The sequence below is a fragment of the Triturus cristatus genome, chromosome 7, assembly GCF_964204655.1.
Source record: "Triturus cristatus chromosome 7, aTriCri1.1, whole genome shotgun sequence".
Lineage (NCBI taxonomy): Eukaryota > Metazoa > Chordata > Amphibia > Caudata > Salamandridae > Triturus > Triturus cristatus.
In genome coordinates this window covers 1594170358-1594188367 of record NC_140590.1, presented here as the reverse complement: position 1 = coordinate 1594188367, position 18010 = coordinate 1594170358, and the positions used below count along the sequence as shown (strand labels likewise).

The 18010-nt window shown below is 41.9% G+C and overlaps 1 protein-coding gene across 1 annotated transcript in view; it reads left to right on the top strand.

Moving 5' to 3' along the window:
- Positions 1-18010, top strand: part of CTSZ (cathepsin Z) — a 104596-nt gene that overhangs the window by 64207 nt on the left and 22379 nt on the right. Inside the window, exon 5 of the mRNA XM_085619454.1 lies at positions 163-328. Coding sequence (XP_085475580.1) covers positions 163-328 — 166 coding nt within the window. The remainder of the gene's footprint in view (positions 1-162; positions 329-18010) is intronic.

Genomic DNA, 18010 nt, shown 5'->3' with positions numbered 1-18010 from the left:
GAAAGAGACAGCACTAGTCTGCCTCCTTACCACTTCCTGGACTCTGCTCACTGCAATCTGGGCACAGGTAGGCTGCAACTCACAAGATGGAGGAGCATCATAGGCAATGCATTATAGTTTCACTTTGTAATTTCCCCCATTCTTCCCTTCACTGTTTTCAAGCTGTGGCATAATGGCGACTTCAAAGCTAGATGCCTACACCGGAGGGCTGTACGCTGAATATAACCCAGAAGCCTCCGTGAATCATATCATATCCGTGGCTGGCTGGAGTGTCGACGAAAATGGAACAGAGTACTGGATTGTCCGCAACTCGTGGGGCGAGCCTTGGGTAAGTGATATAAAAGCAAGACCTCGATTGAATCGAAACATTCAGTGTATGGGGGCTCACCATTTACCACATTTATAATTCTGGCCTCGATGGGACACAAGAAGGACATCACCATTCTGGTCAAAATAAAGATGCATTGCTAATCATAAAACAGATGTAAGAAACTCGATGAAGAAACAATAGCTTGTTCGTTTTTCAAGATACTTTATACATGTGTATTTTGTATTGCAACTCCTCTGCAAAAAGACATTCTATATTGTATTGTATTGTAAATGCATATGTATATATATATATATATATATATATATATATATATATATATTCACTTAAAAAACCATAGGTTTCACACAGGTTATAGTTAGGTGGATATTTCTCTCGTAAAAAACCAATGAAATTCCCCCGTTATAGTTAGTTCAGATAACTATAACTCGCGTGCCCGCAATCCACTGCTGATGACGTCACATATTGCATCACTGAAGACATGGTCAGTGGCATCACTCATGACATCACTATTGACATCATCCTTGTGATAGAGTGGTGGTCGCGCCAGTTATAGTTATCTGAACTAACTATAACGGGGGAATTTCATTGGTTTTTTACGAGAGAAATATCCACCTAACTATAACCTGTGTGAAACCTATGGTTTTTTAAGTGAATTTGCAAGGTTTTTTAAATGCTAAGTTATGTATTTCTTTATATATATTTTTTTTTAACATTTTTTACCATGCGCGCACCGTGCGCGCATCCCGCGATGTGTTAAAAAAAATGAAGTGTTTTTTTCCCCCTGGGGGGTCCTTCTGTGACCCCCTGACAAAGGCTAGGGGGTCAGGAACTCTCTTCCCTGCCCCCTTTTCACGTTATCCACCTTTTTTCCCCCTTTCCTTTTCAGTGCGAGAGGCAAAATGGCGGCCGACACTTCCTGATTTCAACCGATTCGAATGTTGACTGACATCTAACAACCAATCAGAATTTCGCTTGCGCACGGCACCGTGCGCGCACGGTGCGCGCGTATAGATATTTATATGCTTTTAACCTCTTCAGTGCCCATGACGAGATAGTCTCGTCATGGAGCATGGTTGCACTGTGCCCATGACGAGACTATCTCGTCATGAACCCCGCCCGCTAATGTAACGCCCGGCACAGGGCGGGGAAAGGGCGTGGCACTGAAGGGGTTAAATGCTATTTTCTCAGGAAATACTGAACAGGTTGACACCAGACCTGCAAAAGGCACTTCCCTGAACTGAGGACTACCTCTCTGCCAAATGTCAAGTAATTCTGTTCAGCCGTTCGGGCTGTACCTTCAACTAAAGGTCATATGAAAAAATGCATGGGGAAAACGTGTTTTGGGACCCCCCTGTTTTCTCGGCCCCCGCTTGATGAATCTCCCCGAGACTTTCAGGGTAGGAGCTGTCCTGAACGCCCCATTAGTTTTGGAAATTTCGCGAAGATTCGTCAACCGGCGCCAAAGTTATTCAAAATAGAATTTTGAGATTTCCTATGCAAACACGGTCCTAACTATAACTATCTACTGGCGACCGCCAGTAGATAATATATACACACACACATATATTTACATATATACATATATATATATATATTCTGCAGCAACTCGCCTTTACTTTTCCTCTTGAAAAACACACGAGCACAGACCCAGTAATTCTGTGATTAGTTTATTTTAGCCGTTGTCCGCCATTACGCGTTTCGGGCGATCCCGCCCTTGATCACATGACAACTCATATATTGATGACCACTCTATTTAAAGTGCTAGCGCAGTGACGACAATAATGGACATAGAAAAAACATTTCAGTACATCATAGTAGTACTGTATTCAAAACGATATTTTTACATAAATGTAAACATCTTAGTGTAACATTCTTTGCATGTACCATAATTATGAATTGCATAATTATATGTATATCATGTTCTTATATTTTTTGCATCAATGCAGAAAATGAATCACTTACATAATGTCCAAAAATATATATTTAAGTGAAGGTGCTAATCCTATAGTGAATATATTTAAAGTGCAAAAACCCATGTGCCAATTACTAATAATTCACAGGATATTAGAAGGTGACCCTATGAGGTCTCCGAACCATATCAGCCATAATGACATGATGTTAATTTTTTTCATAGGTCGGAATAATGTGCAAATTGCAAAAGACATTTTACTAAGGTGCAAAATAGATCAGGATGGCAGATAATAAATACTTAAATGCATTGTTTTAGGTAGACCCTGCAGGAAATTGTACATAATAAAATAGAGGTATCAAATATACTTTCTATTTACAATTCCTAAAATCAATCCTAAAATCCTATAAATATACAAATAAATACATAAATAAATATCATCCTAAAATTTCTTTGCCTTAAAATATAATTCTCTAAAACCTATTGAACGGTGCAGATCAAATGTGTGCCCCCTATCGGGAGAATCAAGCAATATAAAAAATATATGTATGTGTATATATATATATATATTCACTGAAAAAACCATAGGTTTCAGGGGTGTTCTAGTTAGCTGGACTTTTCACTTGTACAGAACCATTGAAATTCCCCCGTTATCGTTTTCACTTTTCCCTAAAACTGCCTTTGTGTTTTCTAACATATGCCAAAGGCAAAAATGGAACTGGTCCAATCATTTCTGTCCGCAGATTGACAAAGCAAGAAAGCACGTCAACAAATCTGTTTCTGCTTTCCTCCGTGACTATGGTATGGGTTCCATTTACCACAACAACTTGCGTTATGACATGCAAGACATTTATAGAGGAGATGGTGTACACTTCAATGATGAAGGGAACAGAGTCTTCCTCTTGAACCTTGGACTCTGCATCGGTACTTACTTGTAGGTACCACAAAAAAATCACTTCATAAACACAACGGCTCTTTTTAGAGCCCCCTAATATCTAAACACTTAAATCTGATTTTCATTTCTTTTTTTTTTTTTTTTTTTACCGTACGCTTACCGTACGCGTACCCGTGATTTTTTTAAAAATCAATAAATGTTTTCTTTGTACTTTTCTGTCCTTCTTTGACCCCCTTACAAATGTTAGGGGGTCTGTAACTCTCCTCCTTGGCCCCTTTTCTTGTTATCACTCTTTTTTTTCTGAGTGAAACACACGAAATGGCGGCCGCCGCTTCCTGGTTTCGACCGATTCGAATGTTTACTTAGATCTAAGTGCCAATCAAAATCGCGCTCGCGCACGCCACCGTACGCGTACGGTAAGCGTACCGTAAGCTGGCTCAGATATATATATTGATTTAAAGGCTATTTTCTCAGAATCTACTGAACAGATTTACACCAAACCTACAAAAGGCACTTCCTTGACCTGAGGACTACCTCTCTGCCAAATTTCTAGTAATTCTGTTCAGCCGTTCGGGCTGTAGCCCTGTCTAAAGGTCCTATGGAAAAAAGCATGGGAAAAACGCGTTTTGGGACCCCCCTTTTATCTCAGCCCCCGCTTGACGAATCCCCCCGAGACTTTCAGGGAAGGAGTGGAGCGTAGCGCCCCACCTATTTTGAAAAATTCGCGAGGATTCGTCGACCGGCGCCAAAGTTATTCAAAATAGAATGTTGCGGATTTCCTATGGAAACGTGGTCCTAACTATAACTACCTACTGGCGACCGCCAGTAGGTAATATATATATATATATATATATATATGCAACCAGTCCTGCTGTCAAGGTTCAAAAACAGGCGTAGACTCTGTGAGAAATTAAGCATGAAGGAATTTTATTTTCGTTACAAAGACCAAGACGCGTTTCGACGGCAAGCCGCCTTTGTCAATATCTCAGGTAATACCAATGGCTCCCATTAAGTACTGTGTGTCACAGACAATCGTCATGGCAACGGTATACAACTGACATGGAAAACAACAACTTGTGTAGTTTCAGCCCAGAATAAAAAGACAGACTAATACGATTGACATGTAGGTTCCCTACTGCAAGAAAAGATTATTTTGTTACAATTAAATTCATGATTAACAAAAATCTAAATTCCAACAGTGTAAAAATCCGCAGAAACAGGAATATAAGCCGAATTCGAACATTGATTATTACAATTATTTGAATTATAAAGCCCCAGTGGGCCTTCCTATACCTCCCTAAAAAGATCTTTGAATTACTTGGTTGAACAGATAGTGGCCAGTTAGCTACATATTTTTGAAATCATTCAGACTGAAGGGAGAGAAAAGGGGTCTCAACTGAATTCATATGGGTTCACAGAAAACACAACGTCTGTCATCATGGGCTGGGGATAATCATTGTACAGACACACAGTTCAAAGCAAACTAAAAGTACAATAAGGTAAACCTGGGATAAGAAACGGAGTAAGGGTACGGTAAGAGACAGGCAGAAATAGATTCACAAATGTACGGATAAAGCCTCATCCGTATTTAATCCAATGGGTATTTTGGTGTTAAACAGAATGATGTACTTGGATTCTAGTCTACGCAGTGTTTGCTGTCTATTGCCTCCTCTTGGGTTCCTAGGAACAGTATCAAGAACACAGTAGGAAAGGTCAGATGATTTTCCATTGTGGCATTGATTAATGTGTCTGGCCACCGGGTAATTGGGGTCATCGTTGTTAATCGCCCGCAAGTGCTGCAGTATACGTACATGAACAGGGTGAATGGTGGACCCTATATAACGTTTGTTACATGTACATTGTAACATGTACACTGCAAAATCACTTTTACATGTAAAACTTCACCTTATGATAAAGGGAGAGTGTCTGAGTGGAGAACTGATTTCTTTTACATTAATACCATGGCGGCAGGCCTTACATTTGGTACATTTTCTAAAGCCATTGTTGGTTTTGAGCCACTCAGAGCCTTTGTTGATACTGGGTGCATTGTTGACTAGATTCTGTCTCATGGATTTTGCACGTCTAAACGTTAGGGATGGTGTCGTTGGCATATTTGGACCTAGAACGGGGTCATTGCGCACGATTTGCCAATGTTTATACAGAGTTTTTCTCAAAATGTCATGGTAGGTGTTATATCCAGTTATGAATCTAGGTGTACCAGATATAGACTTTGTTTTTATTCTTTAGTTTTTCTGGGTTGGGGAAAAGAAGTTCCTTTCTGGTGACATTCTGAACTTTAGAATTGGCTTTGTTTAAGGTGTCTGCATTGTAACCTCTTTGTTCTAGTCTGTCAAACAGAGTGTTAGTTGCTTCGACAAGACTGCTCTCTGTGCTGCAGTTTCTCTTCATACGAAGACATTCTGCGTATGGGATGCTTTGTTTCAAAGAGGTGGGGTGAAAGCTACTATAGTGGAGAATGGAATTTCCTGATGTAGGTTTCCTATAAGTTCTGGTCTCCACTTTAGAATTTTCCACAAATACCTCTAAGTCCAAGAATTGTATAGTTGACTTGTTGATGTTACATGTAAAAGATAAATTGAGAGAGTTCTCATTGAGTGCTTTGGCAAAGTTAAGAGCAGATTCTTCCGTCCCTTGCCAAAGAAAAAACAAATCATCTATGTAACGGACGTATAATACCACATTTTCAGTCATTGTTTGTTCATGGTCAACCATGAGCACCTGCTCCTCCCACCAGCCCATATGCAAATTAGCATAGCTGGGGGGCGAAGCAGGTACCCATGGCAGTCCCGCACAGCTGCTTGTAAAATAGTTTGTCAAATATGAACACATTGTTATCTAGACACCATTCTGACATCTTTAACAACATGAGAGTATGATTGAATAGTTCTATGGATCTTTTACCTAAGTAATGTTTCAGTGCATTGAGTCCATCTCTGTGTTTAATACTCGTGTACAGAGTATTAACATCAAGTGTCATCAGTAAAGAATTTTCATCACAATGCAAGTCATAGATCTTTGTCAAAAAGTCTCCCGTATCTTTAATAAAAGACGGGAGGGTCTGAACATATGGCTGTAAAAAAGAGTCAATGAATTTAGAAGTGTTCTCAAAAAGACCTCCTATGGCAGATATAATAGGCCTTCCAGGTGGATTTGTGGCACTCTTGTGTATCTTGGGAATTAGATACAACTGTGGAACAATAGGATAGTCTGTTTTGAGAAAGTCAAATTCCTGTTTAGAGATCAGGTTGGAACATCTCCATTGGTATAGGTCGGCATGATATTTTTCTTTTGTACTTGCTAAAGATGTGGGGCTTACCCGACAGTAACATTCTGGGTTTTGGAGTTGTTGATGTGCTTCCAGATTGTATTGATCTAATGGCCAAAGGACGACATTCCCACTTTTGTCCGACCATCTCACCACGATGTCTTGGCGTGTTTTGATTTTGTTTATGAGTTTCCCATATTCAAGTCTCTGATTACGATTGGTCTGGATAAACCTTGTGCTGGATATGGTGGATAGACTTTTAAGATCTTTAATCATGTTTTCCGCGAAAATATCTATGTTGTCTCTTGGCATAATAGGAAGGAAGACAGATTTCAGTTTGTACGGAGTAGTTTTCCTTCCGTAGATATCCAATCCCATGCTATCTGCTGCTTGTTTAGATGTTGTGTCTGCACCAGATTCCAATGCTACCATATCTTGTAATAGTTCCATATCAGCCACTTTCAGGTTGCCCACTGGTGCGTTTATATCCGTTAGATTCGATGCTGGAATTTCTGTTTTGTTAGTGGAACTAAAGTATTTTTGCAATTTCAGTATCTTTGTAAATTGAAAGAGATCTATGCGGGTTTGAACATAGTCAAAGTTGGTAGGTGCACACCATGACAAACCTAGTGTCAGTATTTCTTGTTCTTTTTCGGTTAAAGTCATATTGGTAAGATTTATGACTGTGTTGTCTCTGATGGTATTCGATCTTACTTTCTCTTTGTTCGTCTGTTCGTAGTTTTGGATGAGTTTTTTTCTCCCTCCCCATCTCCGGTCTTTCCGCCTTCTCGTCTTTGATTTTGTGTTTTGTTTGTTTGTTCGTAGCGAGGCGGGCGGGGTCTCAGATACATGGAACGTTCTATCCGTAAAAAATCAAGTTCTTGAATTATGGATGGCGCAATACCAGAAGCGGTATCTTCTATATCTGATTCCACCTCCGAGCTGAGTTCTGAACCACTAGGCTCTGTTGGTTTCGTTTGAGAGATGTTGGCTGAAGATAATTGTTGTCTTCGGATATTATCGAATTTTTTTGAAAATGTATATATCCTGCCATTTAGATAATCTCGTTTATCTCTCTGAAATTTCGTTGCTTTTCGTTCCTTAATTGATTGCTCATGTTTTGTCAGTCTTTTTTTCATTTCGATTTGAGCTTTACTGAGTTCTTCTTTATCGGGGAATTTATCCAATTCTTTATATAACTCATCTATTTTCATCAGAATTTTTTCACGATCACTGATTGCATACTTTATTAGGATCTCTAACATACGCCGTGATGAAATAGCGCTGTTCTCTGCCCACTCCTTCAGCATATTTGGATCCGGATTTTCATAAGTTGGTGCAACGAGAACTCTTAGTCCTCTCGGTATGCGACCCACATCCAAGTACCTCTGTAATGATTTGCACTCCCACCATTTGGATATCTCCAACTTGCGTAGCTTCTCCAAATCGTACATAGTCTGTTTTAGATCTTTGTTTTTGTTCGTAGCCTCAATGCTGTTAGTTGGCTGTAAATCCGTTGATTCATCATTGAATATGTCCAATGCTGCCTCTTCTCTCTCTCTCTCGTACCCACTCCTCGGCCATCTTACGAATTGAAAATCTCCCTTCTTGCTTCTCACTGCCCGAATAGTTATCTCGGGACTACCTCTCCCATCAGCCACTATATATATATATAGTGCTTACTACCTTTGAAGAGGCGTCAAATCGCTTTTTTGGCGACTAGAACGCTACTCCGGAACCCATAAAGGATTAGTGTTGAATTAGTATAGTGAAATATGAAAGTAATTTGAGTGGTGGATATTTTAGTCAGTTATTTGGATTCAGAAAGATAGCGGAACCCATAATAGATCGTAATATCTGGTGGATTTCTCTGTAAGCGGTGCTTGAAATGGAATTATGGAGGTGCTCCTTATCCCAAAGAACTTATTTGCGTTTGAGAATTGCCTGTATTCTCTCGCTAAAACTAGTGCCGGTGCCCGTCCCTTCCAAATGAAAAAAGTACGGGTACTGAGTACCTAAAGTACCTACCCATTTACAGCATTGTCTACAAGTTCCGCAGGCTGCTCAACATCCCTAGTTGCTTTAGTCAAGCCATCCAAATTTTTAACCTACCTCTTTTTTTAACATTCAATTCAAGTTAAACAGGTTTCTATTTTGCTCTTATGAACTATAGGGACGAACAATAGTACATTACTGGCCAATGCACGAAAGCTGGGAAAGGAAGTTGGATAAAAGGATACAACGCTTGAAATCTGAAAGGCAAAGAACCTTTGAAGCAAATCAGCAAATAACTGTATCAAGTTGAGCCTTGCTTTATGTTTAAACATCTAAATCTAAAGTGCGGCGTGCCGCCATTGCTACAAAAGTCAATAAATAAAAGGAGAAAGGCAGACCGGCGCCGCATTTCTTTTCCATTTGCAAAGCCAATAGCTCTACACTTAAATAATGCCAGACCTATTACATTGCAAATGCTTGTTTGATATTGACATTGTTGGGTAATGGCTAGGGAAGCTCTCTGGAGTGCGCATTGAAAGAAGGGTCTCGGGTGTCTGCTGATTGTGGTCTGGGTATTCCTAATAACTCCTGAAGTGAGTATGAGGAGGTGATTAACAGGCACCTAGGAACAGGGATAGGAATCCTAGACGCTGGAGATAGAGGAATAATGTCTTTGCTGTGTGCCTAGATGATTCCCAGTGCTGCACGGACTGGCCAAGTGATCAGGAATGTTTACCTTGTGCACACACTTGATTTATTGGCTGGTGTCTTGTGGGACATGCAACATGGGTATAAAGGTGTGTGTAGGAATTTTCTGTGTTGAAAAGATGGGGTTACGTATATTCAGTGTTGCTGCAATTCCTTAGTAATAATGTTATAGTTTAAACCGGGATATGTGTTTTGAGACAGCGAGGACTTTTCTTCTGATAGTCCTCCCTAACTCAAAGATGGAATGGGATCTGTTCCCCACGCACCTACAATGGAGAAATGACATGGGTGGCGCGATGGTGGCGGAAAGAGCGGTGTATACACACAGAGGATGCCCTAAGAAATGGTCTAGGATATGGGGTAAATGGAATGCATTCAGAGAAAATATATGTGAACCCCCACAGGTAGAATCAACCTCGGATGCCTGTTCGTAATGGGTGCCTCAGACTACTGTATCTCTGTTTGTCCATGCTGCAATGTGCTAAGATGGAAATATTAACTCAAATGTGTTTTTTTATGTATATGTATGAGCAACAAATATGGATATTGTACTGTATAAAAAAAGACATACGACTTAGAATTTGAATTTGAATTAGGGAAATCTGAGTTTGAGGACAGTAGGAACGGTGCTTCATAAGCATACGTGTAAGCTTATAATATTCCAGTTATCAGTAAACCACTTAATTCCTACTCCAAGAATTTTGCAAACACGAGTGCCGCCTGTGGGGCACAGGTGAACTGATCCTGGGACCCTGCTTGCGATCGACACTACAGCGGCCCTAACGACACCTAGCTGAACACTGGGGCAGAGCTTGCATCCTCCTGGCTCTCAGACCATGGAGCATTGCATCCGGTCAGCACTGCCAGTAGTGGTGGAGTGATTGGCAGGCTGCTCGCCTCAGCACAGCTAGACTGCTACTTTCTGCTGAAGTGCACATGAAAGCACTAAAGATATCAATGTTGCCAAACAAGCCATCAGTCATACTGAGAGAGTGCTAGCGATTGATCCCATTCCATCTTTTTTTTAAAAATGATTTTTTATTGCGTTTTTAAACCAAAATCGAACATAGTCCTCTTGTTTAGTTTACAACACATCTAATTCGTATGTCTTTTTTTATACAGTACAATATCCATATTTGTTGCTCATACATATACATAAAAAAACACATTTGAGTTAATATTTCCATCTCAGCACATTGCAGCATGGACAAACAGAGATACAGTAGTCTGAGGCACCCATTACGAACAGGCATCCGAGGTCGATTCTACCTGTGGGGGTTCACATATATTTTCTCTGAATGCATTCCATTTACCCCATATCCTAGACCATTTCTTAGGGCATCCTCTGTGTGTATACACCGCTCTTTCCGCCACCATCGCGCCACCCATGTCATTTCTCCATTGTAGGTGCGTGGGGAACAGATCCCATTCCATCTTTGAGTTAGGGAGGACTATCAGAAGAAAAGTCCTCGCTGTCTCAAAACACATATCCCTGTTTAAACTATAACATTATTACTAAGGAATTGCAGCCACACTGAATATACGTAACCCCATCTTTTCAACACAGAAAATTCCTACACACACCTTTATACCCATGTTGCATGTCCCACAAGACACCAGCCAATAAATCAAGTGTGTGCACAAGGTAAACATTCCTGATCACTTGGCCAGTCCGTGCAGCACTGGGAATCATCTAGGCACACAGCAAAGACATTATTCCTCTATCTCCAGTGTCTAGGATTCCTATCCCTGTTCCTAGGTGCCTGTTAATCACCTCCTCATACTCACTTCAGGAGTTATTAGCGTTAAAGCACCAGAAATACCCAGACCACAATCAGCAGACACCCGAGACCCTTCTTTCAATGCGCACTCCAGAGAGCTTCCCTAGCCATTACCCAACAATGTCAATATCTAACCAGCATTTGCAATGTAATAGGTCTGGCATTATTTAAGTGTAGAGCTATTGGCTTTGCAAATGGAAAAGAAATGCGGCGCCGGTCTGCCTTTCTCCTTTTATTTATTGACTTTTGTAGCAATGGCGGCACGCCGCACTTTAGCTTTAGATGTTTAAACATAAGGCAAGGCTCAACTTGATACAGTTATTTGCTTATGCAACCTCATTAAGCTCACTCAAAACATATATACCAATGAAATCCTCATGATTTAGGCCAATGAAAGAAACCTAAAGACCTCTGAGGATGTTTATCAGCACCTTAAAAAGACCAAACTGAAAGTAACACTAAAACCCACCAACTCACAACCTCATTTCAACCCCACAACTCAACCAACCTTTCAGTGTTTTCCACACTACACCATGCTTGAACACAATACCTTCACTACAACATCATTCTTCAAAGTCAACCACTTGCAAAAACCCCTGCCCATGGAGGACTCCTTTTTGACTCACATCTACCACGATAGATGTTGCCATACAACGCAAGTCACACCACCTAAAACCCCAGACTACCTGAAACACTCACCACTTCTTCTGCCAATCCCAACCCTCTGAAAAACAATGCTCTTTCTTACCGATCAGCAACGTGAACACCTGCTCAGCCTTGAAGCATTTGCTGGAAACCCCAAATCTCCTTTCTGACTCAAATTTCCAGTTACCCTAAGTGAAACACAGCTAGGAAGGACATAGTAACCAGACTCTGTCTTTTTGCCTGTGTCACAAAATCATAACGAACAAAACAGCAAGAGGTTAGTCAGCTGTAGCATACACTAACGACTTAATCAGAACCGACACGCCTGATATATTGTGTACAGCAGCCTGCTGCTCCATCACCAGTAACTCTTTCATCGCAACAGAAATCTACAGTCTCCTGGCGGATGCACAAAGCTTCTTAGAGAAATTTCTCAGAATGACACTAGCTACAATCCAAAGTAATACAATTATTTAGTTATCATGGGAGTCTTCTAGTTATGGGTCGACAAGCCGGACTCAAAACCTGCAGTGGACTTCTTGACAAAAGCATTAAACTCGCCCATAGATCTTTGCTCAGTCTTATGCTGAAAATATTTCCTCCCTTTTTGGAAAGATTCACAGCAAATGTGATAAATCCCTTCCTTGGCTCAGAAGTTATGCCCAACCCTCGGAAATACACAATCATCACCTTCTCTCCCTTACAAAAAATCAGATCTTAAAATCTTGAACATTCTCCATCTGCCCTTTTTGAGGCTACCTTATGGAAAAGGAGATTACAAGACCACTCCAGAATATGCTTAACTACACCGCCTACTCCATAACAGTTGGCCTGGGGCACCGAATGAGCCCTAGCCAATAAAAGGGGGGTGCCTCCTAGCAGACATCATCTCGCCAGAGGTCTGCAAAAATGTTTGCTCTGAGATTTCCCCCCCCCCCCCCCCCCAAATGCAAAATGTTTTGAAGGTGCCCCCCTCTTCAAAACTTTATGACAAGTATTCGGGGAAGGGGGAAAGGCTGAGCACAAGGGTAGTGCTTCTGAGAATGTCATGGATACGTTTTCTGTAGCTCATAATCCACAATAAATGTGAGATTTAGATTAGGGAAATATCAAACAGAAATTGACCCAAAAACCGCGCTTAATCTAATATGGGTGTTGTGAGGCCTTCACACTCCTGGGTCCCAATGCAACTGCACGTACTGCACCAATGATAGCTGTGGCCCTGAGTAGCACTCCTCCTCTGCCTATTTCCCTCCTTCCCCATCATGCCTAATCAACACTTCAATATTAAAACAGGTTCTATGTCCCTTTTGTTTTTAGGTGTTTTATATAGTACGGACTTTGCCATGGACATTGGAACACTTAACATTACACATGGTCAGATTCTTTTTTTTTTTGGTATGGGGAGACTGTGTTTTTTGCCCAGAATTATAGACCTTAGAGCTGCTGCCTGGACTTTAACCCAGTTCCAAAGTTGGCAGCTCTCACCCTTTGGCCCAATTGCCTCATTTTTAGGAAAAGAAAATAGCTCCCATGTGTTGCCTCGTTTTTGCAGCAAAGGTGCCCTTGGCCCTAATGCTACCAAAGAAAATGAACCCCATACCGGTTTATTACAGGAAGACAGTCATAATTGTGATCTAGTGGGTCCCTCTGACCCCTGGACCGCAGTGCCACTGCATTTGCTTCACTAATGATAGCTGCTGACTTGCGAAGATGACTTTCTTTCTGCCCTTTGTTGAAAACACGGGATACAATCTTGACCCATCCCGTCACTGCTAACTCTCTGATGCCCAAACTAAGGTGTCTCCTCTGCTTCCATTTTTCTTTCCCGTGTACCATTGCCTAGAGGCCCAAGGCAACATTGACACAAGTGTGCACGGGGAACTCGTGCAAGGAAGGAAGAATAGTAAAACAGCAACATTTGGAGTTTAGTCAAAACCACTAGAATTATGCAATTTTTGCAGCCACTGTTTCTGCATAATTATGCACTTCCCATATTTGTGACAGAACAAGTAATCTGCTGCATCATCTGTAGATTTTAACTAAAAAAATTGTATAAAAAATGATTAAAAATTACTAAAATTACGGCAGCAAGTGCTTCAGCATATTAAAAGGCCCATCGCAAAGGTTAACTGGTCATCTTTATGTTGCTTATTGCGGTATTTGGGTGTTAAACCGGTACTAATGAGATAAAATATATGGCTCGACTGTTGACAAATGTAAAAATGATAAAAATAAAGAAGTAATGCTATCACAAAATGTGCTGCAGTACGCCCCACAATTAGCATTTTCTTGTCGGCATAGTTTAGTCAACCTTGCCACATGATTTGGTCCTATTCTGCCGCATAATTTCCACGGCCGTGGGTTTAGTTGGCCCTTCATATCGCTGAACCATGTGCAATTGGTCAAGTACCAAACATAACGGCTGCGTTGGAGCTAGTATAGGCTTCAATGGATGGAGTCAAACGACAAAGATTTATTCCTCTTGAGCGGCAATGTAAGGGTCTTACCAGTTGAGTTCTAGAGTGTATCCTTTCAATGGACAAATGCTTCTAGGTATATTCTAATTACCTATTACTGAAATATATACAAATAAATGTATTCTCAACGCACACGCTTGGAAGAACCTCCCTATTTGCAAGCCGTAATGAATCTTTTAAGATTTCGCAAGTCACTTAAAACAAAAACAAAAAATCTGTTTCAATTCTAAATTCTCCCCCAGTCCATAACTATTCACAGCTTTTTTTCTGGTTTATTCTCACTTTCGCACCAGAACATCTGTGAGTAACTGTGCGCTTTATGAATCAAAAATTAAATCAAAATAATGATTTGCATATGTGGTTTGCTTTCTGCGTAGGGCTGAGACATAGTAGAACTATTGCCTACTGTACCAACCTGGATTCACTTCTGGGACTCTCTGGTCACGCATCATAAATGCCACTGCTAGAGGTGCGCCGATTCCAGAAACTTGGCGTGGGGCCGAAATCAATCATTTACAATGCAATGGTCTCGGCAATATTATAGGTAGAGCGATTGGTATTGCTCATTATTTTTTTTATCATTTTTGTATCCCTAAATAAATGGCATTGTCATTTCTATTGGCATTAGTTTTTTTTGCATATGTGATACCTATTGCATTAGCAGAGAGAGAGTGAGGTAGTGAGATAGAGAGAGAGAGTGAGGTATTGAAGTAGTGAGGTAGTGAGATAGAGAGTGAGGTAGTGAGATAGAGAGTGAGGTAGTGAGATAGAGAGTGAGGTAGTGAGATAGAGAGTGAGGTAGATAGAGAGTGAGGTAGTGAGATAGAGTGAGGTAGTGAAAGAGTGAGGTAGTGAGGGAGAGGGATGTTGTGAGGTAGTGATATATAAGCATAGAGTGATGTTGTGATGTAGTGAGATAGAGAGAGAGGTAGTGAAAGAGAGAGTGAAAGTGAGTTAGTGAGATAGAAAGAGTGAGGTAGTGAGATAGAGAGTGATTGTAGCGTGCCGCCGTGTTTTAACTGGGGTGGGGGGTTGTTTTTGTGCCCCAGCGGCTGTTTGTTGCGTTGGAGCTGGGACACCAGAGGCGAGGCAGGGGTGAGGATGCGCAAGGAGAGATAGAGGCGGGGGAGGCGGGGGTGCGTGGAGTGGGCTGTGTCTCTGACCCTGGGGGCGCCGCCTCCTTCAAGCGCCTAGCAACGGTACATAGTGATGGCGTCTGCTTTTGGTATATAAGGCAGCCATCTTGAAAAAAATAAAATGCAATAGAAGGAACAAAAAATGTGCACCGTAAATAAAATGCCCACAGTCTATTGCATAGGTTACCCAAATGACCTTCGGAAACCTTAGCTGGTATTACAAAATGTGCATAATGCATGGATAACAAAACATTGCATTTAAAGTAAAAGTACATGTTATAATTAATGTACCTTTTAATAACATATGTGTTGTTATTGTGGCTACGATAGTCGCCCAGTTGTACTTTGAATCAATTGTTCAGGTATCCCCCGCGTAAGTTGTTTACAAACGTATGAGAACAGACTGTAACCCCCAAACGAGGCTTGGGACGCAAAGTGATCTGTAACGTCCTTTCAATGAGCATCGCACATGATTGGCTGGGACGTTGTAATCCATCCAATCAGAAGCCAGGACGCAGTAGTGTAGGAAACGGTGGAAGCGTCTTCACCAGGGCACCGGGTGCTCCTCCGGGCTCGGGGCGTGTGAGTGAGTGGGAGCAGGGACTATTCCCGATACCGTAACAGCAGTAGGGTGAGCTCCAATCAGCATGACAGTGTGCACTCTGGCGATATCCACTATTGTAACCCTCTCCTGACTGCTCTTTGCAAGATTCACTTCACTCTGCTAAAAGCAAGCCTACAGTCGGCAGCACTTTTCGTCTCAGGGACCAAAAGGAATCACCATGTTTCACCGATTGTGGTAAAACTTCACTGTTTTCCCAATGAAGCCAAGGCTGCATACAAAACGGCATGCATCACCCCCTACCCCTATACACATCCACCCACATTACCTGGCTGGACAAGCTTCGTTATTTGGTGGCAATAGGCGATCATAGAATGCGGAAGCTCACCTGCTAGAAACCCAATCTTTAACACGCACACCACCGCCTTTCTCTGAGGCGAAGCAGAAATGCCTCGGAGAAACGCAGCGGCGGTTTTAGATTCGGGGGCGTGTTTCTTTTTCTCTCCTCTTGCCATTGGCTGGAGGAGAGAAAAACACGCCTAAAAAGGGCGTGGCTAAAAAGTGGAAAGAAGAGCACGGAACACGCCCCCGAATCTGAAAAAGACGGAGCCTATTTGGAGGGACGGCTCTCTCCTCCAATGGCTGGCCTCCGTTTAGGAAGCCAGCCAATGGAGGAGAGGCAAAGAGAGGCGGGCTAAATAGCCACTCTCAGAAACATAAGATCTCCGGACTTCCGGTTCTGCCTTCGGCAGACCGGACGGTCCCTCGACCTAAAAACTGAAAAACTACATACAACAGGCAGTCCCATCAACCTGTAAGAACGGTATAAAGATGCGTCATAAAATAACGCACGACCAGAGGAACCTCCAACTAAAGTAAATAGGTGTATTACAAAAGAACTTACAACAAGCTAGCAATGCGCAGTGCACAGTTACATCATAGACAAATCATAAGAAAGCCAGTAAACAGAGCTCTCTGCTATGACAATGTACAGGTACATCATAAAAGAACAAACAGACAGCAAGCACAAGAATGACAAACTCCAGATGCATTATAAAATAACCCACAAGTAGAGCACCCTGCCATACATAGGAATCGAAGAATCATAAAATAAACCACACAGCACCCTGCAATACACTGTAAAAGCACATCACCAGACAACTCATAGCCAGCAAGCAGAACACAGTACAATAACACTGTAAATGCGCTTCATAATAGAACTGCAGCAAGCAGGACCCCCTACAAAGACAGTAAATAGGCGCACCGCAAAATAACTTGCAGCCTGCATCAAAGTACACTGCATCGAAAAAGTACAGAAGCATCATCGAATAACTGGCAAGCTGGGCACTCTACAATGGCATTCTGAAGGTGAATAATAAAATAACCCACAACAAGCAAACACGTCACCCTCCAATGACAGTGAAGCAGAAACTTCAATGTCATAGAAGTTAAATGACCTTCAACAGACCATGTCTCTGTATTCAGGTGATTGAAGTTGGCGTTCTCCACGCGTGACTATGCAATCTGGGTTGCACAAAACAAAAATACTGAGTGTCTGCCTTTCTTAAACACAGCCCTTCAGATCACTTCCTGGCCGTGCTCGGACTCTGGACCAACATACTCAGCATCATGTCAGCCACGTGCTTGACCTTAACCCCAGTTCAGCTATTAACTTCTCTAGGGCGAGGGCCCTGTGCGTAAAATGTTACTCCACACCTCCTGGGTGTTGGCACCAGGAGCTGGAACAGCAACGGCTGCACGCTCCCAGAAAAGGGGCTTTAGTTCAAGTCAAATAATGTTCCGGTTACAGAGACATGAACACGTTTCTTGCCTACCAGGCGATATCCTTACTCGGGGTCTGACAGGAAGGCCTTTCAACCCCAACCTCTGCAGGAACTTGTGTTGGTCACCGAGGCTCCCTCTCAGCGAGTATAAACACGTCGGCCTGCTAAACTCTCACTCACTGACAGGGAAGACTGGAGCAGCTAACCATATGCGTTACGGTTTTATCAGAAAGGTTATAGCTCGCACGACATGAAAAACACCTTCCATTGCGGTCCTTGACAGTATTTAACCCCTTCGCTGCTAGGCCTTTTCCCCTCCTGTGCTAAGCCCTTTTTGGGCTATTTGAGGTAGTGCGCGCTTAGGCCCCTGTAACTTTTTGACCACATTATGACAATGTACAGGTACATCATAAAAGAACAAACAGACAGCAAGCACAAGAATGACAAACTCCAGATGCATTATAAAATAACCCACAAGTAGAGCACCCTGCCATACAT